Raw genomic sequence first — 24556 nt, forward strand, 5'->3', positions numbered from 1 at the left:
GGGGGAGGGATGGGCAGGGAGAGATGTGCAGCAATGAATGAATGGAAATCCAAAATCTCTGTAAATGCTCATTAAAATTATTAAAAAAATAAAAAAAGAATGTAATCAATGTCTCTAAACTGTGTAGAAATGGTGTATGTTTTGTGTGTTAAGGGTGTCTATCATGCTCATGAGGAGGACTGGAGTTTCACCGGGAAATAGGAAGGAAATTCTTACACTTGCACCAATGCTATAGTATTTCTGACAGGAGCCAAAAAGTGGTTATACCAGGAAGTACCCCGTCTTCAGCCAATCACACAAGTCCAGAGGTAGGACCGGGCTTTGATCAAGTCTTACGAGATTGGCATCACTAAAAACAGTGCCCACCTAGGAATCACTTTTATTCTCCTTTTCTACTGACAGCTTTGCTGTAAGGTCTGGTTTCACCTCTGTCTTTAAAGGGTCATTATCTCGCACCCCAAAGCACTGAGAGGCCCATCCATTGTATCTGGACAAGCAGGGAAGACTCCTGGTTAGAAGAAAACAATCCAGGCTAGTGATTTGCCAGTGATTCATGAAGCTTATCGACAATAAAAACAGTAAACATTACAAGAATTTGCACTCTGATTTAATGGGAAAGCAGTCATTAACCCTGAGGACAGTTTCATCCACACCCAAGAGGCCTTTCCTGCCCCATCAGCCAGCACTGCTCTCTTGAGCTTACATTCCAAACCAGAGCTATGTGGCCCTGCAGGATCCAACCACACAGGAACAATGAGGGCTCAGGAAGCAGATACAGGTATGTCCAGGTACCTGGACCACAGCCCTCTAGGCACCCACATGCAGGTGCTGTGGACAGGTCTAGTCTTTGAACTGCTTCATTCTTGTTATATTCTTTTTTTTTTTTTTTTCATCGATTCTTGTTATATTCTGTATGTGTTGGGCTGTCTAACCCAAGACACAGACCATCTACTCCCCTCATCTTCACTTGGTGTGGCCTCACAGGCCCTGCCTGATGCAGAGACTGTATTTAATAAAGAGCTTTCAATTGCCATTATCTTTGAGGAGATGACGTTTATGAAAATAACCCACATGGTGTCTGGTTTGGGTTTATACTCTTAAGAGGCCAATCCTATCTGCTCTCAATTTTAGGATAGTTCTCACTACTTGCCAGACATTTGCAAAGAACAAAGCAACACAAAAATGGAATTGACATTGCACACTGGAGCTGGAGTTTTATACCCCACTCCTGCCCTGTCTCAGCACCTGGAACAAAAAGGCAAAATAGAAAAACTGACCCTGGTGCTGTTTAAGAATCAAACTTCTCCATTTAAATGCAAACAATCAACAGTTGGCCAAGTGTGTAGAATGTCCCTATGTCTCTCTCGGTCCTGCAATTCCTACGTGTTGCCAAAGGAAGCGAGGGTTGAAATCGTTCTGGAGAAATTGCAGGGAACGTGCTTCTCCTTTCTCATCTTTCCTGGGGAGGGTCGAATGGAGAAGGAAGGGTTGCATACAACAATTCTTGGAGTTCTGTAGTAGTTCTAAGTTAGGAGACTTAAACAGGCTCCTCTGAATTGTAGCCTTGAGCAGATGAGGCAGGATAGAACCCAGGTGTGACCTGCCACTGTCACACCAACACAGCCAGGTGTGAGGTTTTATAAGCCACGTGGAGAATTGGATCCCTTCACCATTCTCTTGTACCAAGAGCTGAATAGAATAGAGCAGGAATTCTTCTAACAATGTCTCTCACACTTACATTTTAAGGAGGGATTTTATTGGGTTTTTTTTTTTCTTTCTTTCTTTTAATAACAATGTGGTTTTGGGAGGCCTTTTTAAGTGAAGGGAAGCCCATCATGCTTATGTAGAAATAGGTCCCTCAGGACTATGAATGGCCTGACAGCAGATAGGGCCCCCAGGTCAGGGCTCAGTGGCCTGAGTATCCTACCTATCCTTCTTACATCACCTCAGAAGGGAGATGTGCTGCCTCATTATATTTTTTACGCAAATAAAGAAAGGAAATTATTACGGGGAAAAAAACATTTGGCCATAGCTCTAGAAAGTTTCTGGGTGTGGGTGGTTAGTTGAGGTAGAGGATGCAGTATTGGCAGATATGCATTAAAATGGCAAGGACAAGGGTGGATCCCAAGCTTGTGGTATGGTACCAAGGGGGGAAAAGAGTTGTTTCATTTTATAGATGAGCAGGCTGAGGTTCAATGAGTATAACTGAACTGTGTAGCAATGTGGTCAACCCCATAATAGGCAAGGTCAGGTACAAAAGGTGACTAAGTGGTAAGGAATCACACTGCCAACCCAAAGGCACATGGTTCGAATTTGCTGGCTGCTCTTTAAGAGAAAAGGGGGCAATTATCTTCTGTATGATTTACTGCCTATCAAAACTCACTCAGTTATGAATTGGTTCCAACCTGATGGTACTTAACAACAATAGCAGAGCAAAAGGAAATTGCTAGTCTTCCTTCTTGAAAAACTAATAAGAAAATGACAGCAGAATGTTAAAGCAAGGGCAGAGTCCTTCTGAGAACCGGGCTCCATGCATCTGACTGCACAGGTCACAGGCTATGAAGCTGGTCCTGCCAGCAGCTGGAGGTCTGTCAGGAACTGAGCCCCAGCGCCTTTTCCACAATCCCTACCTTGTACTGAGCTGCCTCTCCCACTGTTCACTCCAGTGCACCATGGAGCTACATGCTGGCTTGTCCACCCCTACCAGAGATCAGAGAGACCAGGTACCTGGAGTAGCAGGAGAGGCCGGTGCTGATGATGGTGTTCAGCACAGCCAGGGCCACGTAGTAGTCACGGAAGGTGGTGTGCACCAGTGTGTCGGGAAAGGTGTACGCAGAGTAGGCGATGGCTGAGCCTAGGAAAGAGGATCCGCCTTGAGAGGGTAGCCGGGACTCAGCACCAGCTTGCCCCTTGGGAAGACTAGCCAGCATCTAGCCTAGTCCTCATAACCCCCAGCATCTGGCTCAGCCTCTGCCATTCTCAGCATCTGTCTCAGCTCTCATTAACCCCAACATCTGGCTTAACTCTCATCATCTCTAACACCTGTCCTAGCCCTCACCATCCCCACAGACCCACAAGCATCCCGGCATCTAGAATACCCTGCCATCTTTTCTCCACCTATCCAAATCTTAGCAAGCTCTGGTGGCCTAGCAGGCAAGGAACTGTGCTGCCAATCCCAAGGTTGGCAGTTCAAATTCACCAGCTGATCTGTAGGAGAAAGTCAGGCAATCTCCTCCCATGTGAATTAAGGCCTCTGAAAACCTGCTGGAGGGTCAGCTACCAGTTAGTTCTAACTTGATGGTATTTAACAACAACAACCCAAATCCTATCCTGAGGACTTACTATGGGCCCTGCATCATTCTAAGGGTGTCACAAAAACCCCCGGCATCAGTCCTGCTTGTCTCCTATTTTACAAATGGGAAAATGGCTAAAAAGTAGCAAAATCAGGCTTCACACCCAAGCAGTTTAGAGACCTAATAATCCCCCTTCTTAACCACACATTGTCATTCATGATGGCAGACCCAGTGTGCTTCTTGGTTTTACTCTCAAAGTAGGGACATTTCACTTCCACCCCCTCCAAAACTAAGGGTTCTTTGTGGAAAGATCAGTTTCAGAGGGAGGGGGCCCTTGCCACTCAGAAGCATAGACTGGGCTGAGTGTAAGAGGTCAACCTCGGGAGTTTGACTTTGGTTTAGATTTGGAGTTTTGTGAAACGATGGCTCCCTAAGAACATTCTAGAGACCTATTTATTAATGATTTTGTTCAGAAGAACAGGGGAGACTATTGTCCTTTCCAAAGAGCTCAGGTGTGCTTCACTTGGAGAGAGGGACCGAGTCCAGTGGCTCTCTGGGTGCCCTCACCTGCCTCTCAGAGAGGCAGCCAAGTCCTGTCAGCTCAGGATCTAAAGTCACTCATTATCAAAGGACAGAAAGAACCCTGGAATCCTAGCTGAAGACTAACTCGGGCCTTGGCCAGTTACAGCGCAGCCTGTGCCTTATCCCATAGGACAAGTGGAGTCTTGCAAAGCTGACGACGCTGCTGGGGCCCTGACAAAGGAACTCTGGTCGTGTAGTCTGCAGTGTGCTGGCTGTGAAGCCAAAGGCCAAGTGTCTGTGGTAATTCAAAATCACCAACGGCTCCTCAGGAGAAAGATGGGCCTTCTGTTAAGAGTTCCAGCCTCAGGAAACATGAAGTTGGAAACATGATGGTGGAGAGTGAAAGGGCAGTATGGTCCAGGAGGGTGAGGATCTTCGTGCCTGAACATGCTATCTTCAGGGAGGTTCAGCTGGGAGCTGCCCCCAGGGACAAAGCCAAGCTCTTCTCTTTGTCTGATGCTAGGCCTGGAAGCATTCTGCGCTGTCTATGCTGAGCTGGAGCCAACTATGAGCAAGGTGTATGCCAGGCTCTGTGGGTATTAGAAGAGCAAAGGAGGTTCTGACCCTGCCAAGAACTGCAACAGGAAGCCGCTCTGATCAGAGCTTGCTGGGGGACAGGAGGGTGAGTGGGCATTCTTGTTGGATGGAGGACTGGACACAGAAGCTCCTCCTGGAACCCAGCTCTCAAACAGTAGCAGGTCTCAAACAGGTGCAGGAGGACCAAGGCACTTTCCAGGGTGTAGGAGCAGATGCCAGGTTAAGGACAGTGCATTTCCTGTTAGCAACAGACTGTCACCGAGAGTCCTGAGTGGAAGACCCACGTGACCAAAACCTAGTGAAAGTCCATAGGATGGTCTAGAGGGAGGGAAACTGGGAACCAGGGAGAAATCAGGATCGAATGCTACATGCAAGGGATTGAGGGCTTGGACAAGGGGCATAGGAGGGAGAATGGGAAGGAGAAGGCGGCTGCAGAAATGGAACAAAAGTCAAAGGTAGGATCGCTCATTCACATTCACTCTTTATTGTGGCTTTGGAAGCGACTCATCACTGACTCTGGTGGGTTTTCAGGAGGCAGTAATTTACATGGGTAGAGATTTTCTGTCTTTCTCCCAAGGAGCCACTTGTGGATTTGAAGCACAAGAGAGGCACTGCCTTTGGGCTAATGGCACAGCCCCCCGTGGACTACCCCACCGGCGCTCCTGCAGAATCAACAGGCTCTATCAATTGACATGATGCACCTTCTTTCTTTTCACGCGTATTGGCTATTTGCTGATGTCAGACACAGAGCTACAGGCTGGACAATCAGATTGGAAAGATGAATTGTTTGTCCTCTGGGATTGATTCCTAGCTGAGGAGTAGAAATCAGTGAGTTACTGATACAGACCAGGAGCAGAGCTAAGAAGAAAGTGGATCCAGGTCAGTGTGTGTGTGTGTGTGTGTGTGTGTGTGTGTGTGTGTGCGCGCGCGCGCCGTTGAGCACTGTCGAATTGGATCTGACTGGTAGAGGAGATTGCCCTCCTTCTCCAGCAGAGAATCTGGTGGATTCAAACTGTTTGCCTTCGGGATTGCAGTGCAGCTTCTTGCCACTAGGCCATCAGAGTTCCCTACAGTCAGGGGCTTTGAATGGAGGTCCCAGAGCAGGAGCCACTGAGGGCCTAGGGGCTGGGCCTTGAAGGTCCTGTAGGAAAGGAAGATGGCAACCAGGGTCCAGGAGACCCACAGATAAATGAGATTGTAATGAACAGAGTGAAGACAATCCGAATGGGGCTGCCAGTGTGGGTGTGCATTTCCCCCTGACTCTGCCACCTACATGCTGAGTGATCTTGGTGAACTTATCTTCACCAAGCCTCATTAGCTCCCTGAGAACATGAGCCAAACAGTGGTGCCTACCTCAGGGGATGGCTGTCAGGTTATTGAGTTCATCAGCACAATGACCTCTCCTCCTCATGCTCACTAAGTGCTGGGAACCACCTTGCACGCATCACTAATATGAACACATGTAATTGCACTAATGCGCAGTGCAGTTAAGCTGGTTCTGACTTATAACAACTCTAAACACAACATAATAAGCCCTGCCAGGTCCTGTGCCACCCCTACAGTCAGTGCTTGGCCCAATGCTGCTGTCAATGTGTCAATCCACCTCTACGAGGGTCTTCCTCTTTCTTACTGACCTCTTAGGAGAAAGGAAGCATGCCCATTTTACAGAGAAGAATTAAAGCTTCGAGAGTTAAGAAATATGCCCAAGAGCCTACGGGGTGGTGATGGGATTCAAACCCAGCCAGTCTAGCTAACGCCCATCAGCACCTAGCTGTGGTGCCCCCAGTGAAGCACGTCGGAGGCTCACACTGTGCCTGCCACACAGTGATGCTTCAAAACGTATACCCTTATCACACATGGGTCTGGAGTAGGTGGTAGAAGCCAGGCAAGCAGCCAGGAAGAGGAGGAGCTTGATTACATCCCAAGCCATGAGATAGGAGTCCTGGAAGGCTCTAAAGGAGAGAGCTGCCAAAATGCTAGAAACCTGGTGAGTGTGGGAAATGGAGGGAGGATGGTAAGGCAGAGAGGAAGCTGGTATATCAACTTAGTAAGAAGAAAGACAGTGGAGGTGGGCAGATCCAAGGCTGCAGGAGACCCAGCTGGGCTTGTCCCTGGTTGGGGAAAACACTGGAAGTCAGGAAGGGTGGGGATGCTGTACTTGAGGATTATTCATAGAACTGAATCTTGTAAGACCAAGATGTGAGTGGGAGTGACTTGCTGAGGAGATATTATAGGAGGGGATCTGGAGACAGGGTGTTAAAGTTCCAGACATCTCAGTCCACAACTTGGACCTGCGTTAAGTGGTTGACTAGAGATGGGGGCTTGGGAACATCTTGTCCAGAAGTGTTAGGGGAGGGTGATCATGGAGGGGATCTCTCAGGGTAAGGAAGAGGCCCAAGGACAGGGTGGGATTCCATCTCATACATTTTGGGAGTGTTGTCAGGAGGTGCCAGTTGTTGGGAATAGACATCATGTTGGAGGGTCACAGAAAGAGAGGAAGACTCTCAAGCAAGATATTCTGACACAATGACCACAGCAATGAGCTTGGGTCAGGTAGGCTTGGTGAGGTTAGTGAGGGACAGGGTAAAGGCCTGATGTATTGTTCATAGGGCCACTAGGAGGGACAGGGCAACCAACAAGGAGAGAGTGAGGAAGGGCAAGAGAAGAACCAAGAGCGTGTTTCAAAAGGGATCAAAGAAAGAGAAGGGGTGGAAGAGGACAAGGGTCCTAGCATCAAAGGCTGGTGGCAGGCTCCAAAGATCAGAACAGAGATGCCTTCACTGATCCTGACAGTCTGGTCGACACTGAGGTCTTCGCAGCCACTGTTTCAGTGACTAGTGGGATCAGACAGTAGAGAATTGAAGAGTGAGAGTGGAGAAGATGATAAGGGCAGTGCAAGTACAGGTACGTAGCTACGCACGTATGTGTGAGTATATGTGTGTATATGAACGTTCCAGATTGCACGTGTGCAGGAGAGGAAGACCCTGTGTCAAGATGGATTGACACAGTCTGGTTTTATGAATATCACCATTACTCCTTATCCTCACCCTCCAAAACAACTGCCATCACCCTCAATAAAGACAAAGCCATGCAGTAAAAAAAGATGGGTTGACACAGTGACTGTAACAGTGGACTCAAACTTATTAGAGTTTGTGAGGATGGCTCAAGATAAGGTGAGGTCCAGGTATATTGTACACAGGATCGCTATGAGTCATAATAAACTGGATAGCAAATAACAACAACATGTATATGTGTGTATATGTGCCTGTAGTATGTGTGAGTATATGTATGTGCAAATTCCAAAATGCTGGCTGTGAAGGGAGGGAGAGGAGGAAAGAAACTGTCCTCATGGACAAACTCTTGGACAAGAGAAGGTGATGACTTGATTTCACAGCTAGAGCAGGTCAAGGGGAAGGAAGGGCTGGAGCTAGGGTGCTGGAGAACAGGCAGAGAGCTACAAGTGAGAAGAGAGAGGAGAAAGCAGCAAAGTAGCTGGAGGAAAAGACGAGGAGACTGGGAATGTTAACCTCAGCTTTATCACCTTTGGGTCTACCATCCATTCCTCTGTGGGCCAGTTAGCAAGTCTCTTTACTCTAAACATACTATCCTGATTTCCTATCACGTGTAACACTGGCCACCACTGAGTGACTGGACTCTAGAAATCTTGAGTCAATTATTCAAGCTTTAAAAATTAAATTGCGTTTTCTTTTTGTTGGGTACTGTCGAGTCGGAACTGACCCATTGCTGACTGAGTAGGTTTTCAGAGGCAGTAAACTGCATGCGACCAGACTTCCCATCTTTCTCCTGCTGAGCCCCTGGTGGATCTGAACTATGAGCCTGTGAGTTGGCAGCGCATTCCCTTACCACAAGTCACCAGAGCTCCCTTACTGATAGTGCATTCACTAAAGGAAGAACTCGGTTTGCATCTACTACATTCCTGGTGGGGAATTCTGGAGACGTAGTGCATAATGAGCTGCTCTGATAACACAAAGGCTGAGTGTCTCCAGTGGTTCAAGTCCACCAGTAGCTCCATGGAAAAGGATGGGCAGTCTTAAAGCCTTAAAGATTTATAGTCTTAGGATTGATAGAGGGTTGCAAAGAGTAGGAATCAAACTGACAGCAGGGCTTGGTTTGGGTTTATATCTGTACAGTAGAACTACAAGGATGCTACATGGAACTTCCCATCCCTTCACTTCGTACACGTTGGTGGCTTCAAATCAGCCTTGGTGGGCTTATTCCTACATGGACAGCAGCAAGCACTGCAGATCAGGCGCCTCTCCAGGGGCCAGTGCTTCACCATTCCTCAGCATGCCTTTGAGGAGTTTCTTAAAAGACATTCATCAGGTTACCTGGATGGAAGACTTGGCATTCCCATAATACTCTACAAACACATATACAGTGACCCCAGCTCACAGATGGAAGGGACAAGTGGCCCGATTATGGACACGAGGAGAGAGCCAGGGTCTCACCTACCCAGGCCAAAGAGGTTGACGGCACCATAGTCCAGGAAGTAGCAGATGTGCCGGGCGTTCTTGGACATAGAGCTGAAGGTGTGTGCACAGCTGGATGCAAAGGGGTACACACAGCTGGTGCCCATGTACACAAGCAGAGGCCATGAGTAGCTGTCATTCTGGACATCCGTCATATACAGCAAGGTCACAAATCTCCACATGAAGAACCTGAAACACAGCACGGGCCATCAATCACTGCGGCTGGAGGCTCCTTTTAGGCGCCTCCCCTTTTGTCTCCCATGCTCCTCACTGACCAGTCCCAAGTGCTCGAACTTTGGTGAAAAGGGGATGAGGGTCTTCTCTTCCTTGAGAGGCAATAGGTTAGAATGAAGCAGAAGGGTAACAAAAGAGCCTATAAGGTTTATCTCCTCCTTTCCGTTCATCTTATAGCATCTTCCTCAAATTATTCTTCAACTTCAGCTTGCATGCTATCAAGGAGGGGGGCACTCACCACCTACAAGGATGGGGACTGACTCATCAACCCACCTGGTTCTAAAGTGTTAAAAAGTTGCCCCTCATTGAACTGGAATCTGTCTCTCTAGTTCTTCCCAATTAGGACTATAGAAAGCAAGCCTATCATAAATTTCAAGGCAGCGTTTATATACAACCTTGAACGTCACGTTAAATAATCCCAGTTCATTCAACCATTCTTCCCATGGCTCATGTTTGACTCTCTATCATCCTTACAGTTTATCTTTTGTTTCTTCCGACCTGCTTGTGCCCTCCTCTGCAGAAAGATTTCTCCAACAAGAGCAATGCTCCACACAGGATCTGGAAAGGCTAGAGACCTGTCTTTGTCCTCCTCTTGCATATAATTCATCCACTAGGATTGCAGTACATTTCTCAAGGGGCTGCAGACACAGTAGTCAGGGAGCTGAGCACAGCTCTCTGGGCTCTGTCTCCATGTAGAGTTTTGCATCACCTGTTGCTAGATCTGCCTAAACTACAACCCGTACCTGGGGGTTCCCTCCCGCAGAGTTCTCTGCTTCCACAGACTGCTTTCAGAGAATGACGTTTCCCTTCCCACTAACTCCTCCAGCACAAGGAGTTTAACAAAGTTTTTCTTAGTGGAACTGAAGTATTGTTGAATTTTCCAGCTATGCTGGAGGGCTGTTTGCTCAATCCAGCAAAAATAAAGCTTATACTATCAGCTTCTCAGAACAGATTCCCTTGACCACATGGTCAACAATTACTTTAAAACAAAGTTGAGAATATAAGAGCTTAGGGAAACTAGGTTCACTGAAATGGAACAACCAGAAAAGAAGGATTGAGAAAATGCATGCTTTTGAAGACTGTAATCAATGCCACTGGAAAATTTGTGTAGAAGTTGTTGAATTGGAACCTAAACTGCTGTGTAAACTTTCAATACAAATACAATAAAATGTTATTTAAAAAATATATCCTTTTATAATCTCAAGCATATTTCCCGGTGGTAGTATTAGCCACCACTCAGTTGGCCCTCAAATCATGTTGACCTCATGTACAATAGAACACAAGGCAGCTTGGTTTTGTGCCATCCCCCTAACTGGTTGTAGATAAACTGTTGTGACTAATTGAGGTTTTTTAATGGGATTGCACAGGAAAGGTGTCATCTCCTTTTGTTGTTAGTTGTCATGGAATCAAATGTGAATGTGACCCAAGGAAGCCCCATGCATGCACAGTAGAGATGGACTCCATAGGGTTTTCAAGGTTGTAGCTGGTGGCCTAACGGAGAAGGAGTTTCACTGTCAATCCAAAAGCAGGTAGTTCGAACTCACCAGCTACTTCATGGGGAAAGATGAGTAATCTCCTCTCTTGCAATTTACAGCCTCTGAGAATCTACTGGAGGGTCAGCTCTGAGTTGGTTCCAACTTCAGATAAAAACAACAACCTTTCAGAAGCAGATCACCAGGCCTTACTCCTGAGGTACCATTGAGTCAAAAGACACTTATGCTGATAACATATTTGTTTGCCAACTGTTCTGTCCTCTTTTGAGGTAGTTTTTGAAAACTTTTTGTTTGTTTGTTTTTTACCTCATAAGGGCAGGGAGCAGCTAGAAAACAAACATAGAAGGTGCACATTAATTTTGCAAAAATAGGGACTATATTTCATAGGATTTCATTGGCTGATTCTTGGAAGGAGATTACCAGACCTTTCTTCCTACTCTAAGTCTGTTAGTTCTGCTGACAGCTGTTCACTGTCACAGTAACACACAAGCCTCTACTGGCAGGTGGCAGCGGCTGTACATGAGGTGCTCTGACTTGGAATGGAATCCAGGTCTCCTGCATGGATAGTAAGGATTCCATGGCTGAACCACAACTGCTCCCACTCTCATTTCTTAAAGACCCAAAACCAACTTGTTACTATGGTTTGAATTCCAATTCCGAGACAGTAGAAGTGCTTCATAGGGTTTAGATTGCCACCAAAGTTTGAGCCTCAGACTTTTAGTCTGCAGGCAAGAACTGTAACTTCTGTGCCACCAGGACTTTCCCCCTTTTTCCTTAGGGCACCTGAGCCCAGACCAGAAAGCCATCTCTGTTGCTCTGAATTCCAGTGGGATCATCTCTCAGCGCTGGCACTGTGTAGGGGCACTGCACACATCAGGTAGGTCTTATCCACCTTGACTAGGCTGCAAAACATGTAGGAGGTCACAGGAGTCCAAAGACTCCCATGCAATGATCAACAGGGCGGCACAGACATCCAGGCAGCTTCACTCAACTGTGGTTCATCCAGCAAATGGAAGGCCGTACAGTTCAAGCCTCAGAGATGAGGTCCCCTATCTGCTCTGTCCCCTGTCCTCTGTCTGCTGACAGAGCCAGGTCCCCACACCTTATCACACAGGGAAAGAGCAGTGGGATGAGAAGAACCAGGAGCTGGGGATGCATCTATGTTCTAGATGCTCCCATGTCTCCAGCAGGGCCCTGGGAGGACAGATAAGGAGCAGGTCACCCTGGCACTTCCAGGGAGAGCTAGGCACTTGGGGAAGAAAGCAATTCATTATCTTTAGCAATGATGTAATCTTTTAGCATGTGTCATTTCCTCTAGGAGCCCTGGTGGTGGTATGGCTAAGTACTTAGTTGCTAACTGAAAGATCAGCAGTTCAAACCCACCTGGCCGCTCCCAGGAGAAAGACGTGGCAACTTATTTTAAGAAAGATTTGAGCCTTGGAAATAGTATGGGAAATTCTACTCTATCCTATAGAATCCTAATGAGTCCCTGAGTAGTTCTTACCATTAGCCTTGGTGATGCAACAGTTAAGTACTCAGCTCTAAACAGAAGGTTGGTAGTTACAACCCACTCAATGACTGTACAAGGAAAAGTTCGAACAATGTACTTCCCTAAGTTTCCATCCTACAGCCTAGGAAACACTGTGAGATGTAATTGACTCAAAGGCAATAACAACAACATACTTTTTGCCCAAGTGGAGAATGAAAACAACAAATGGCTGCCTGGAGCAGAACCAGGCGGCCCTCCCGAGTGTTCTGCAGATCTAGAACTTGGGGCTGTCAGTTGATCACGGCTCACGTGACCGCACCCCAAGCCCGAGCGCCCTCTTCTCCCTGGAGGAGTTCCTGAGAATGAACAACCTTTCTACTCTCTTTGGCTCTTGGTCTGTCTTCTGACTACAGGTCAGGAAAGCTGACCTCAACATGGAGCTCCAGGGGTCTTCCTGGGCACCGTCTCCCCTCACAGTCCTCCTGCGGTCCCTCCTGCTCAACTGGGTTTTCAATATATTTGGAATAGGAGCCCAGAAGCCAGTCTCTACCACGACCTGGTGGGTGATGTAAGCAGGTTATTCCTTCCTTGGGCCCATTATATCCATAGTTAGAAGGAGTTGTGCTGCCAAAGGCAGCCGGTTCGAATCTACCAGCTGCTCCATGAGAGAAAGATGGGAAATCTCTTTCCATAGCATTTACAGCTTCTGAAAACCCACTGAAGGGTCAGCTGTGAGTCGATTCTGACTCAAGGCAAACAACAACGTAAGCCAGCCAATGGTGGCATGCAATGGAGGGTGACTGAATGACCTGAGAACCTTCTAGCTTGGAAACACTATAGTGCTATGTTATAGTCCTAGCACCACTGACCCTTCAGTAAGCAAAGATGTGAGATGCATGGCATTGACCTTCACTCCACTTTACTCAGTGAAGTTCCTGTTAGCTTTTCTGCTGCTCCCGTTAACTGTGAACCTGCAGCCCAGAGCCTTACCCTTAGCTGGCTCCACTCCAGGGCCATTACAGGGCATCACAGCTCTGTGCCCGGTGGCTTTGCCCATGTTTTCTCACAACCTTGACAGCTCACTGGGAAGGAGCAACTGATACTCCTGCTTCACACAGGGAGAAAGTGAAGCCCAGAGAGCTGAAAGGCCTTGCTCAAAACAAACAACCACACCCATTGCCAATGAGTCAGTTGTGATTCATAGTCGCCTATAGTAGAGGAGGGCTGTCCCTTGGGGTTTCCAAGGCTGTAAATCGCTACAGAAGCAGACAGCTTCATCTTTCTTCTGTGGAGTAGCTGGTAGATTTGAACTACTAACCTTTAGGCTGGCAGCCCCATGCTCAAGTTATTAGCCCACTTGGGCTCCTTACTTGCTCAAGCATTTTAACCAGGGCTACTGAAAGACTCAGAACCTCCAGTGCTGAAGGAAATGAAAATAACATTATTCACCCAAGCACTGGATTAGGGGTGCAGAGCAAGCATGGGGGGCTGGCAAGAGCACCTCAACTCCAACTAGAACCCATGCTTCAATGCTCATCCCAAGGGCAGACCCCAACATCTCCCATCTCTATCTCCCCCTCCCACACACACACATGAGCTTTCACAGAAAGGAACATGGTACCAAAATCCCAGCTCAGAGCCTCGGCCCACCCAAACCCAGCTGTGTCTAAAAGATGCCGGAGTTCCCAGAGTTCCTCAATGAGACAGGTTGGTCTAGGGGGTCCAGAGGTACCAGAAGGGCAGCAAGTGAGTCCAGATGTTGAGGGTCTCATTGGTCATCTGGAAAAGGCTGAGGAGACAGGCAGTGGCTGAACTCTGCGGGTGCCGGTAGCCGAAGAGGATGCCATGCTCATGGAACACCTGTAGGGAGAGCGGAGGTGCTGAGTTGAGGGAATGGGGGGCTGAAGTCTCAGGAAGAATGGCTTTGGGAACGCTGGCATCCTCCCAGGGTGTACACTGGGAGCCCAGGACTCTTGATCCCAGTCCGAAGTCCACTGGCATATTCCCCTTCCCCTCCCTCCTCTTTTCCCCTCCTCTCAGTGGCTTCTAAAATCTTTTGTTTCCTAAGAAACTCCAGGCAGCTTCAGGAGGGAATTCAGGGCATTATGCTTAGCATGAATGAAAGGCGCCTAAGACTCTGAGTTCATACCTTCTGCATGGGGACTACAGCCCAGCCTTTGGAAGTGTCTGGGGTTGGCTGACATATATGTGCTCTGCCCGAGCCAGCATGCCCCGGATGTCAGGGGCTGGTGGGAAGGTGTCTGCAGAGGTCCCCCCAGCCCCACATCCAGAGCCGGGTTATATCCACCAGGGTATATTTGCTTCATAAAGGCCTTTTGGTGATGAGGACTATGATGCTGATGTAGATGGAAGGAAGAAATGGCTGGTCCCAGGAGTGCTCTGCAAGCTACTCCCATCATATACTATCTGTCACAGATTGAATCATGTGTCCCCCCCCCAAATATCTATCAACTTGGCTGGGCCACAACTCTCAGTGTGGTATGGTTGTGACATGTGATCTGGATTTTGTGATCTGGTGTAATTATGCCTCATTTTGGGATGTGTGTTGTAAATCTCAAACTCGTTATGTTTTTAGGAAGAGTTGTACTCCTAACCCTAAAAGCCATGTGTCTGCAGTAGTTCAAATCTACCAGTGCCTCCAAGGGAGCATAACGGGCTATCTCCTCCTGTTACAACTTACAGCCTTGGGGACTCTATAGAATCTTAAATTGTATCTTAAGTCGCAACCTTACATGAGGCAATACTCAAGTATTCCTCTGATTCAAGCCAAATCTTGCTTATGTCATACTTCTTTTGTCTTACAAGAGATTGAAGGAGAAAGGAGTGGAGAGGAGGGGCCTGCCTACCAGTAAGGAAGGAAAGCCAAGAGCATAGTGTGTCCTCTGGAGCTGGGGTCCCTTTGCAGAGTAGCTCCTGCACCCAAGGGAGGATCACTGCTGGGGCACACGGATCCAAGAACCACTGGGCCACAAATGTTCAATGGAGGTGGGGATATTCAGAGCCAGTGGAGGGAGAAGGTCTTCCCCTGAAGATGGCAAGTGGGATGTGTACTCCCAAACTGTGGGAAAATGGGGTTTTGTTTGGTGAGACCACCCACATGTGGTATTTACGTTACAGCAGTACTAGACAATAAAGGGCACAGCCTTCTTGAATCATCCTTTAAAAAATGCACACCAATGAGAAATTTGAGCTAGTTGAGTAAGTATAACATGAGGCATTATCCTACCTAAAATATTATACCCTATCTATTAAAACTGTTGAGGTGTATTCCTCTCTCTCAGGAGCCAGGGGAGCCAGAGCTTTTGTGGCTGAGTCTGTAGGACGTGGTTGCTAACCCGAGGGCAGTGCCTCTCTGAATCCACCAGAAGCTGCAACAGAGAAAGATGAACACTCTCCTCCCGTGTGGTAGCCTTGAGAATCTGCTAGAGGATTGTCTATGAGTTGGTTCTGACTCCGTGACAATGAAGTGTATGGTTTGTTTTGTTTTATATGAAAAATGGTGACTATGGAGACAACCAGGCACGAGGTACAGAAGCTGAGGGTGTAACAGTAAGTGAAGGGAAGTGGCTTGCAGGGTGTGTTCTCACTACTGTCTGAGTGGCTCTATCTCTTAGCAATCACTTCCCAGGTTTCCAGGGCTGTAAATCGTAACAGGAGGGGAGTGCCCATCATTCTCCCTTGGAGGCAGTGGTGATTTGACCCACTGGAGATGGACTTTCAGGTTACTAGTGCAACTCTATGGACTATCCCACCTGAGTTCTCTTAGTGAGCATCATTGCTATTATTAAGAGAATGACAGAAATGGAAATAAGTCTGGTGGTAGAGGCTGGGAAGGACATGGAAACGTCAAGAGTATTGATTGTAATAGGATTGTAGGAGACATTTCTTTCCCTTTTGTATTGATTTAGATGAGAGTTTCTCAGTCAGAGCACTACTGACATTTTGGGATGGATAGGGTAATATCTGGTGGTGATTCATTCTGTGGTATATAGGGTTGTTATGAGTTGGAGCTGAATGGACAGCATTTAGCAACAATTCTGTTCAAGAGAGCACTGGTCCTTCAATGGTAGAAATTCTTGCTGTCCAGGAGGGAGATCCAACTTCAATTCCCAGCCAATGCTCCTCACAATGGCCTCCACACATCTGTCAGTGGACACTTGAAAGTTGCCATGATGCTGGGCAGATTTCAACTGAACTTCCTGACCAAGTCAGATGAAAGGCCTAGCAATCTATTTCCAAAAATTGGCCGGTGAACCTGTGGATCACAACAGTCAGATCTGCAACAGATCATATGAAGGAGCAAGACCATTTCTCTCTGTTCTCCACGGGCTCCTGGGGCATGACGGGTGAGCTGGAAGCAGCTTAACAACAGTTCTTCATTGTGTCACTGTTCTGCGCTTTTTCAAAGACATTTAGCAGCACCCCTGCCTCTATCCACTAGGTGCCAGTAGTACCCAGCAGCCAACATACGAGAATGTCTACCAATACAATGCCAAATACAACCTAGGGGGAAATATGTCCCCCAGTCAAGAACTATTGAGTTAGGAGAAGTTATGATCTCTGAAAGGTAAATTATAAATGAGTCACATACTCGATAACTCACTCACTTATTGCTATTAAATTGGAACCAAATCATAGCTGAGTCTCCATTGGGTTTCCAAGGTTATAAACAGCTTGGGAGGAGATTGCCCATCTTTCAAGGAAGCTCAGGTGGATTGCTGTTGTTGTTGTTATGAGCCATTGAGTCGCTTGCAACTCATAGCGACCCTATGTACAAGAGCCCTAAACGCCATTCTATCCTGTGCCAACCTCGCTGTCTCAAACACACTCATTCCCACCACTCCACTCACAGAATTGATCCATCTCATTGAGGGTCTTCCTCTCCTGCACCGTCCCCTCCACTCTCCCAAACATGATGTCCCTCTCCAAGGACAAGTCCCTCCTTGCAACATGCCCAAAGTATGTCAGACGAAGCTTCAGAATCCTTGTCTCCAAGGAGCATTCTGGCTTCACCCTCTCTAGGACAAACCTGTTTGTTGTCCTAGCAGTCTATGGTATATTCAACACTCTTCTCGAGCACCACAGCTCAAAGGCATCAATTCTATTTCTATCACCTCTATTCACTGTCCAACTATCCGATGTATAGCATGTAATTGCAAAGACTATAGCCTGGATCAGGCGCACCTTAGTCTCCAGCCTGACATCGTTGTTCTTCGGTACTCTTGAGAGGTCCCTCACAGCTGACTTTCCCAATGCAATTCGTCTCCTGATTTCCTGGCTGCTGTTACCAAGAGTGTTGACTGTGGGACAAAGTAAACTATCTCAATCTCTTCAGCATCCATACTGATGCTGCCAATTGGCCCAGTGGTGAGAATCTTTGTTTTCTTGATGTTGAGCTTCAATCCATATAGGAGGCTGCAGTCCTTGACCTTCTGCAGTGAGCACTTCAGGTTCTCCTCAGCTTCAACAAACAGGGTCGTGTCATCTGCATAACACAGGTTGTTGATGATTCTTCCACCAATCCTGATGCCACATTCCTCCTCGTACAGCCCAGTGTCTCGGGTGATCTGTTCTGCATACAGATTGAAAAGATATGGAGACAAAAATACATCCCTGATGGACCCCTTTCTTGATTTTGAACCATCCAGTGTCTCCCTGCTCTGTTCTGACCACTGCCTCTTGGTCCAAGTATAAGTTTCGTATTAGCACAATCAAATGTTCTGGGATTCCCATTCTTCTCAGAGTCAGCCATAGCAGCATAATTTCCTAGCGAGTAGGCCACTGGAGTTACTTTTACAAATTAGTACATTGATCAAAGTAAATTACAATAACAATGGTAATATTAGTAATTGTAACATAAGTCAGACCACAACAAATTTGAAATCTTTCTGTTTTCTAGGGCCATGGGAAGGAGAGACAGCTGAGAGAATTCCATTGTTGTCATTCATCTCTCATTTAAGTTGCCAGCGTTTTTGTTTTAATAAGGACTCCTGATATGCAACATATAACACAAATCAGAATCTCTTGAATCTAAACATCACATGAAACCATGGAAACAGTAAAGTGCCTCTCAGAGGAAACCCCCACCCATCTGTCAAAGTGCTGTATGGAGGTGCTGTGCATGGTGCTGTGGTATCGTTCCACTGATGTTTCAAATCCAGCAGGGTGAACCATGGTTGGCAGGTTTCAACAGAGCTTCTAGACTAATACTAGGATGAAATGCCTGCAAATTCCTTCCAAAAACTAGCCAATGAAAACCCTGGATCGCTGTCCAATACAGTGTTAGAAGTTGAGCCCGCTCCATGGGGAGGCAGGTTGGGCCCATGGTCACATGATCATGAGAGTGGTGCAGAACAAGGGAGCATTTCTTGCTCCCCTCCCCAGGGCCACCCTGAGTGACCACTAGCCCCAACGATGACCACCAGGGTAACGAGATACCTCTGAGGTGCCACGTGGCTTTGAGCTGAGCCACAGCTCCAGGGCCTCTGCGTCCTCATCTGTAAACTGGGCAGGACTGACTAGCTGGATGGTCAGGACATCCCTGTCTTGAAGGGACTCAAAGATTTAGAAAAGCTCTGGTTCAATTCTGGGTTAAACTGATCAGCTTAGATTGGGGAAGGAAGGGGATAATGAAATCGGTTCATGGTCCAGTGAAGAGACACTATTTGAATTAGGTTTAGGGCTTAGCTAGTAAAAGCGATTTGTTCCAGGCTTTGATTTACAGTTCAGTTCTGCTGACATCCCTGTGTTACGGTGGCGGCATCCTAGAATGGGTACTATGGGTCTTGCTTTCAGGGAAGCAAATGAGCCTACAGTCATTTAAGTCAAATAAGCTTCAGTCTTTGCTTCCTGTGGGGGAAGGTGTGCTTGGTGGCCTCCCTAAAGAGGGACTGCACCCCAGGAGCCTCTGTGAGTGAGTTTATCTTTCCACGAGGTCTATCTTTCGTTTTTAAATGAAAGCATTGGCTAGATTGTTAAATGCAGGCTCCAGAAAGGAACAATTACTCTTCATCATTTATTCCCTCCTATGAATAAGCGAGCAGATCCCATAACACAGGAGGAGGTGGGAATAAAAAGGGGCTGCTGTTGTTGCTAGTGTGTGTCGTTGAGTTGGAACCAACTCACAGCTGAGCCTCCCACAAGTTTTTGGAGGCTGTAAATCACACAGGAGGAGAATGCCCCTTTTTCTCCCTCAGAGCAGCTGATGGATTCCAATCACCTACCTTTGGGTTGGCAGCACAACTCCTTACCCTCTGAGCCATGAGAAAAAGGCTCCACATACTGGGCTTGAGGCAGCAGGAGGCAGGTGTGGACTGTGAAGAGGAGGCCCCTCAAATTTGCCCAGGGTGACTTAGGAGGTGATTAGTCTCTTGTCTTTAAACTCATCATTTAGGGAGCAACTGGGGAGGAGGGTGTTGATATAAAAAATCAGAAGGGAACAAAGAAGCTGAAAAATGCATAGGCTGTCCTTTTGTTCACATTTAGGAATCTGGTTACAGGCAGGAGGCATGTATCTTGTTGTTTAGATGCTATATTTCAGATAAATTTTTATGCTAAGATAGGCCTTATTCTGAAGACCTGCTGAGATCCTGAAAATTAACCAGCAAAAACTCTCTGGGTCCTGATCTGTAACCAGTGGCAGGTCTGGCACACGACTGGATGGGGTTTTGCTTTGTTGTGTGTGGAGCTGGGCTGTCATGAGTCTCTGGCTGCTAACCACAACAGCAACAAATTCCCATCAAACACAGAACTGGGTCCAAATGAAAAAAAACCTACTTCCGTCTGACCTGCTATCTTGAGGCCAGACATGTGGAAAACCCAGCTTCAATGATACAGCTTTGCTCTTGCATCTCAAAAGCAAAGACAACTTCGAGAATGAAGGTGCACCTGACCCAAGCCGTGCTATTTTCAATCATCACATATATACATATACACGATAAAGCAAGATACTATAATGAAATGTGCAGAGAGCTGGAGTCAGAAAATCAAAGGGACGAACTTGCTCAGCGTTTCTTAAGCTGAAGGAGCTGAAAAACAAATTCAAACCACGGGTGGCAATACTTAAGGATACTTTGGGCAGTATGTTAAATGATCCTGAAAGTATCAAGAGAAGATGGAAGGAATACACAGAGTCACTGTATCAGAAAGAATTGGCTGACATAGAAGAATTTCATGAAATGACATATGAGCAAGAGCCTATGGTGCTGAAAGAGGAAGTTAAAATTGCTCTGAAGGAATTGGCAAGAAATAAGTTTCCAGGAGTTGACAGCATAACAATTGACATATTTCAACAAACAGACACTGGCCTGGATGTGCTCACTAAGCTGTGCCAGGAAATCTGGAGAACAGCCAGCTGGCCCACTGATTGGAAAAGATCGATATTTGTTTCCATTCCAAAGAAAGGTGACCCAACAGAGTGCGGAAATTATCGAACAATATCATTGATATCACATGCAAGCAAGATTCTGCTGAAAATTATCCAAAAATGTTTGGAACAATATGTTAACAGAGAACTGCCAGATGTGCAGGCTGGATTTAGAAGAGGTCGTGGTACTAGGGATATTATAGCTAATGTCAGAGGGATCTTAGCAGAAAGCAAAGAATACCAGAAGAATTTCTATCTGTGCTTCAACGGCTATGCAAAGGCTTCTGACTGTGTGGATCATAACAAGCCATGACTCTGAGAAGAATGGGAATCCCAGAACATTTGATTGTGCTAATGTGAAACCTATACTTAAGAGGCAGTCATCAGAACAAAGCAAGGAGACACTACATGGTTCAAAATCAAGAAGGGGGTTCGTCAGGGATATATTCTGTCTCCATACCTTTTCAATCTGTATGCAGAACAGACCATCCGAAACGCTGGGCTATACGAAGAGGAATGTGGCATCGGGATTGGTGCGTTATGCAGATGACACAACCCTGCTTGCTGAAACTGAGGAGGACCTGAAGCGCTTGCTGCAGAAGGTCAAGGACTGCAGCCTCCCCTATATGGACTGAAGCTCAACATCAAGAAACAAAGATTCTAACCACTGGGCCAATTGGCAGCATCAGCATGGATGGTGAAGAGATTGAGATAGTTAGCAGTTTTAATTTACTTGGCTCCACAGTTAACACTCTTGGTAACAGTAGCCAGGAAATCAGGAGACGAATTGCATTGGGAAAGTCGGCTGTGAGGGACCTCTCAAGAGTACTGAAGAGCAACGATGTCAGGCTGGAGACTAAGGTGCACCTGATCCAGGCTATAGTCTTCATAATTATGTGCTATGCATCAGAGAGTTGGACAGTGAATAGGGTTGATAGAAAAGGGAATGATGCCTTTGAGCTGTGGTGCTGGAGACGAGTGTTGAATATAACATGGACTGCTAGGAGAACAAATAGGTTTGTTCTGGAGAGGGTGAAGTCAGAGTGTTCCCTGGAGTCAAGAATTCTGAAGCTTCGTCTGACATATTTTGGGCATGTTGCAAGGAGGGACTGGTCCTTGGAGAGGGACATCATGTTTGGCAGACTGGAGGGGCGGTGAAGGAGAGGAAGACCTTTGATGAGATGGATTGATTCTGTGACTGGAGCGGTGGGAATAAGTGCGTTTGAGATGGCTAGGTTGGCACAGGATAGAATTGCGTTTAGAGCTCTTGTACATAGGATCGCTATAAGTCGCAAGCGACTCGATGGCACATAACAACAACAACATATATATGAGTAGAAGCACTTACTGAAGAAAATAAAAGACAGTAGCTTTCAGTATGGGTTCAATCCCAACATCAAGGAAATAAAAACACCTCTAAACCACTAGGTTAACATCAGGACAGATGGATAAAAGACTGACGTTGTCAAGGATTTCATTTTACTTGGACCCACAATCAACACCTATGTCAGCAGCAGTCAAGAAATCAAAGGACATCTTGCACTGTGCTGCCAAGGACTTCCTTGAAGAGCTAAAGAGTAAGGTTGTCAGTTTAAAGACTAAGGCGTGCCATATCCAAGCCTTGTTTTTTTTGTTTTTCAATTGCTTCCTATGCATCTGAAAGTTGAACAATGAATAAGGAAGACTAAGGAAAAATGAACGCCTCTGAATTGTGGTGCTGGAGAAGAATACTGAATATTCATGAGCTTCCAAAAGAACAGACCACTCTGTCTTGGAGGAAGTATAACCAGAGTGCTCTTTAGAGGCAAGGATGGTGAAATTCAGTCTCACATCCTTCAGGCATGTTGTCAGCGGGTCTAGTACTTGAAAAAAAGCATCATAGTGGGAAAGGTAAGGGGGAAAACAGAGGAAAACTCTCCACAAGATGGATTGACACAATGAGGAGAACAATGGCCTTGAGCATGACAGGGATTGTGACAAAGGCACAGGACAGGGCAAGGTTCCAAACGATCTCTTGTTCATAAGGTTTCTATGCATTGTAGGTGACTTAACAGCATCTAATCACAATGACAACATACGTGGACAAAAGCTGGACAATGAAGCTTGAAGAACAATTGTTGCCTAGAAATTGTGGTGTTGGCAAAGAACATTGAACAGAGCATGGACTGCCGGCAGAACAAGCAATTTTTGAAGAAGTACATCCACAATGTCCTTAGAAGTGAAGAAGGCGAGCCTCGGTCTCACGTATTTTGGACAGGAGCTGAAGAGGAACGGGCCTTACAGAAGGACATCATGCTTGGTAAACTAGAGCAAAAGCGGGAGCCCCTCAACAAGATGAATTGACGGTAGGCACCAGCATGGTTGCAGCTGTGAGGAAGGTGCAAGGCTGGGAAGGGGCTTGCTCTGTGGTGCATAAGGTGACATCCATCAGAACAGACTTGTGGGCACCTCAGAGCAATCACCTCCAAGGAAGATGCTAACTAAATAAAAGATGCCTCTAACAAAGGACCTTTCTATCCCAGAGTAGTGATGTTTCAATTTAGAATAAAAACACTGATGACTTCCTGTCCTCCTCAACTTGACTGTCAGCCTCTCTGGCACCTTAACTCCGCTCCTGTTCTGAGTTCTGTGCTCAAGGAAGGGAGATGAATTCTCCCCATCTTCCCATTCTGGCCCTTAGCACAGTACAGAGTAGATCTTATGGAACTTGTGCTACATAGATCCCAAAAAGTCAAACATTTGAAAATGACTTTGTATTCCAGACCCAGTTAGACCCCACAAGGCAAATGACAATCATTGCCCTTAATATTTCATAACTCAGCCTCATTTCTAAGCAACCCTCTAATGTGCAGGGCAATTTCAAGTGAAATGAAATACAACTGTGTAAAGCCTCCAACCATTTAAAAGTGAGAACCCTTCGGTGCTCAAGGTAGAAAGACACACCAGCAAGTTTTCCCTTTTAGAGGTTGAAGTGTCAGCACCCAAAGAGACTCCTTCATATATATGGGCCAACACTGTGCACCTCTCTGCTCTCTGCTGCTTGAAACGCCACTGTAAGTATTTTTTAAAAAATGTGTTTTGAACAAAGGTTTACAGAGAGGTTGGGTTTTCATTTATTCATTGTTGCACACTTCCCTCCTCCCTTTCCTTTCTCCCTCCTCTAGTCCATTTTTGCAATGCACTTCTTGTTCCAGATTGTTGCCATACATAGAATATCTAATCCTACATTGCTCTATGACATTATTGTAACTGTAAACCTCTGAAAACCCACTGAAAGGTCAACAATTGTCAGTTCCTACTTTACAGCAATGTGTTGAGTTTGCGTTTCCTTTTGATCTAGTTATTAAACTGACCTGGGCATTACAAACTACTAACGGGTTCCACTGCTAAGCAAGGCATTGGAGGTTCGAGGCCATCTTCAAAGAAAGTCCTGGAGATGTCCTTCTAAAGTATCAGAAACCAAAAACAGCACTGAGGATAGTTATACTCTGACAAACTTGGAGTCCCCATGAGCCAGAGTGGAATGTATGGCATATAGTTTTAAATGGCAAATCATTCTGGGAAAATAAGCAAGCATTTCTTGGTAGCTGTAAGTAAGAGCAGGTTTTTAGTTTTTGGTTTTTTATTTTTTTATTACTGATTTTCTTTGCTATATATATATTTTTTTTTTTTTACAGCATATTCTTTCCATTTAATTCCCCCCCATTTATTCATTGTTGCACATTTCCCTTCATGCTCACCCCTCCCCGTAGTTTGTTTTTCTCTTTGAAGAAAAAAAATTCTTTCATTGTTATACAATCTCCCCCCACCCCAGAGTCCATTGTCCACTTTAATATGCATTTCCTTTTCTGTAATCTTGTCATGAAAATAATACCTAATTTGATATTCCTTTTAAACAGTTCTCTCCCTCATCTGTTTCAATGCAGTATACATTATGTATTCCCTCTTTTCTTAGGTTCCCCCAACTCCAATGTCAGTCTCATTTTACAACAGTGGCACTATGCAGTATTTGTCCTTTTGTGACTGAGATATTTCACTCAGCATAATGACCC

At 46.2% G+C, this 24556-nt stretch overlaps 1 protein-coding gene across 1 annotated transcript in view; it reads right to left on the reverse strand.

The window, feature by feature from the left end:
• PAQR5 (progestin and adipoQ receptor family member V) overlaps nucleotides 1-18902 on the reverse strand; it is a 41905-nt gene extending 23003 nt beyond the window's left edge. The window contains exons 1-5 of the mRNA XM_006888400.1: nucleotides 18892-18902; nucleotides 14823-14853; nucleotides 13851-13978; nucleotides 8886-9091; nucleotides 2728-2854 (exon numbers count right to left, since the gene is read on the reverse strand). Of these exons, the coding sequence (XP_006888462.1) occupies nucleotides 2728-2854; nucleotides 8886-9091; nucleotides 13851-13978; nucleotides 14823-14853; nucleotides 18892-18902 (503 nt within the window). The remainder of the gene's footprint in view (nucleotides 1-2727; nucleotides 2855-8885; nucleotides 9092-13850; nucleotides 13979-14822; nucleotides 14854-18891) is intronic.
• Between the last annotated feature and the right edge of the window lie 5654 nt (nucleotides 18903-24556).

Source organism: Elephantulus edwardii, unplaced genomic scaffold (genome assembly GCF_000299155.1).
Source record: "Elephantulus edwardii isolate Elephantulus edwardi_28Jun2011 unplaced genomic scaffold, EleEdw1.0 scaffold00066, whole genome shotgun sequence".
Lineage (NCBI taxonomy): Eukaryota > Metazoa > Chordata > Mammalia > Macroscelidea > Macroscelididae > Elephantulus > Elephantulus edwardii.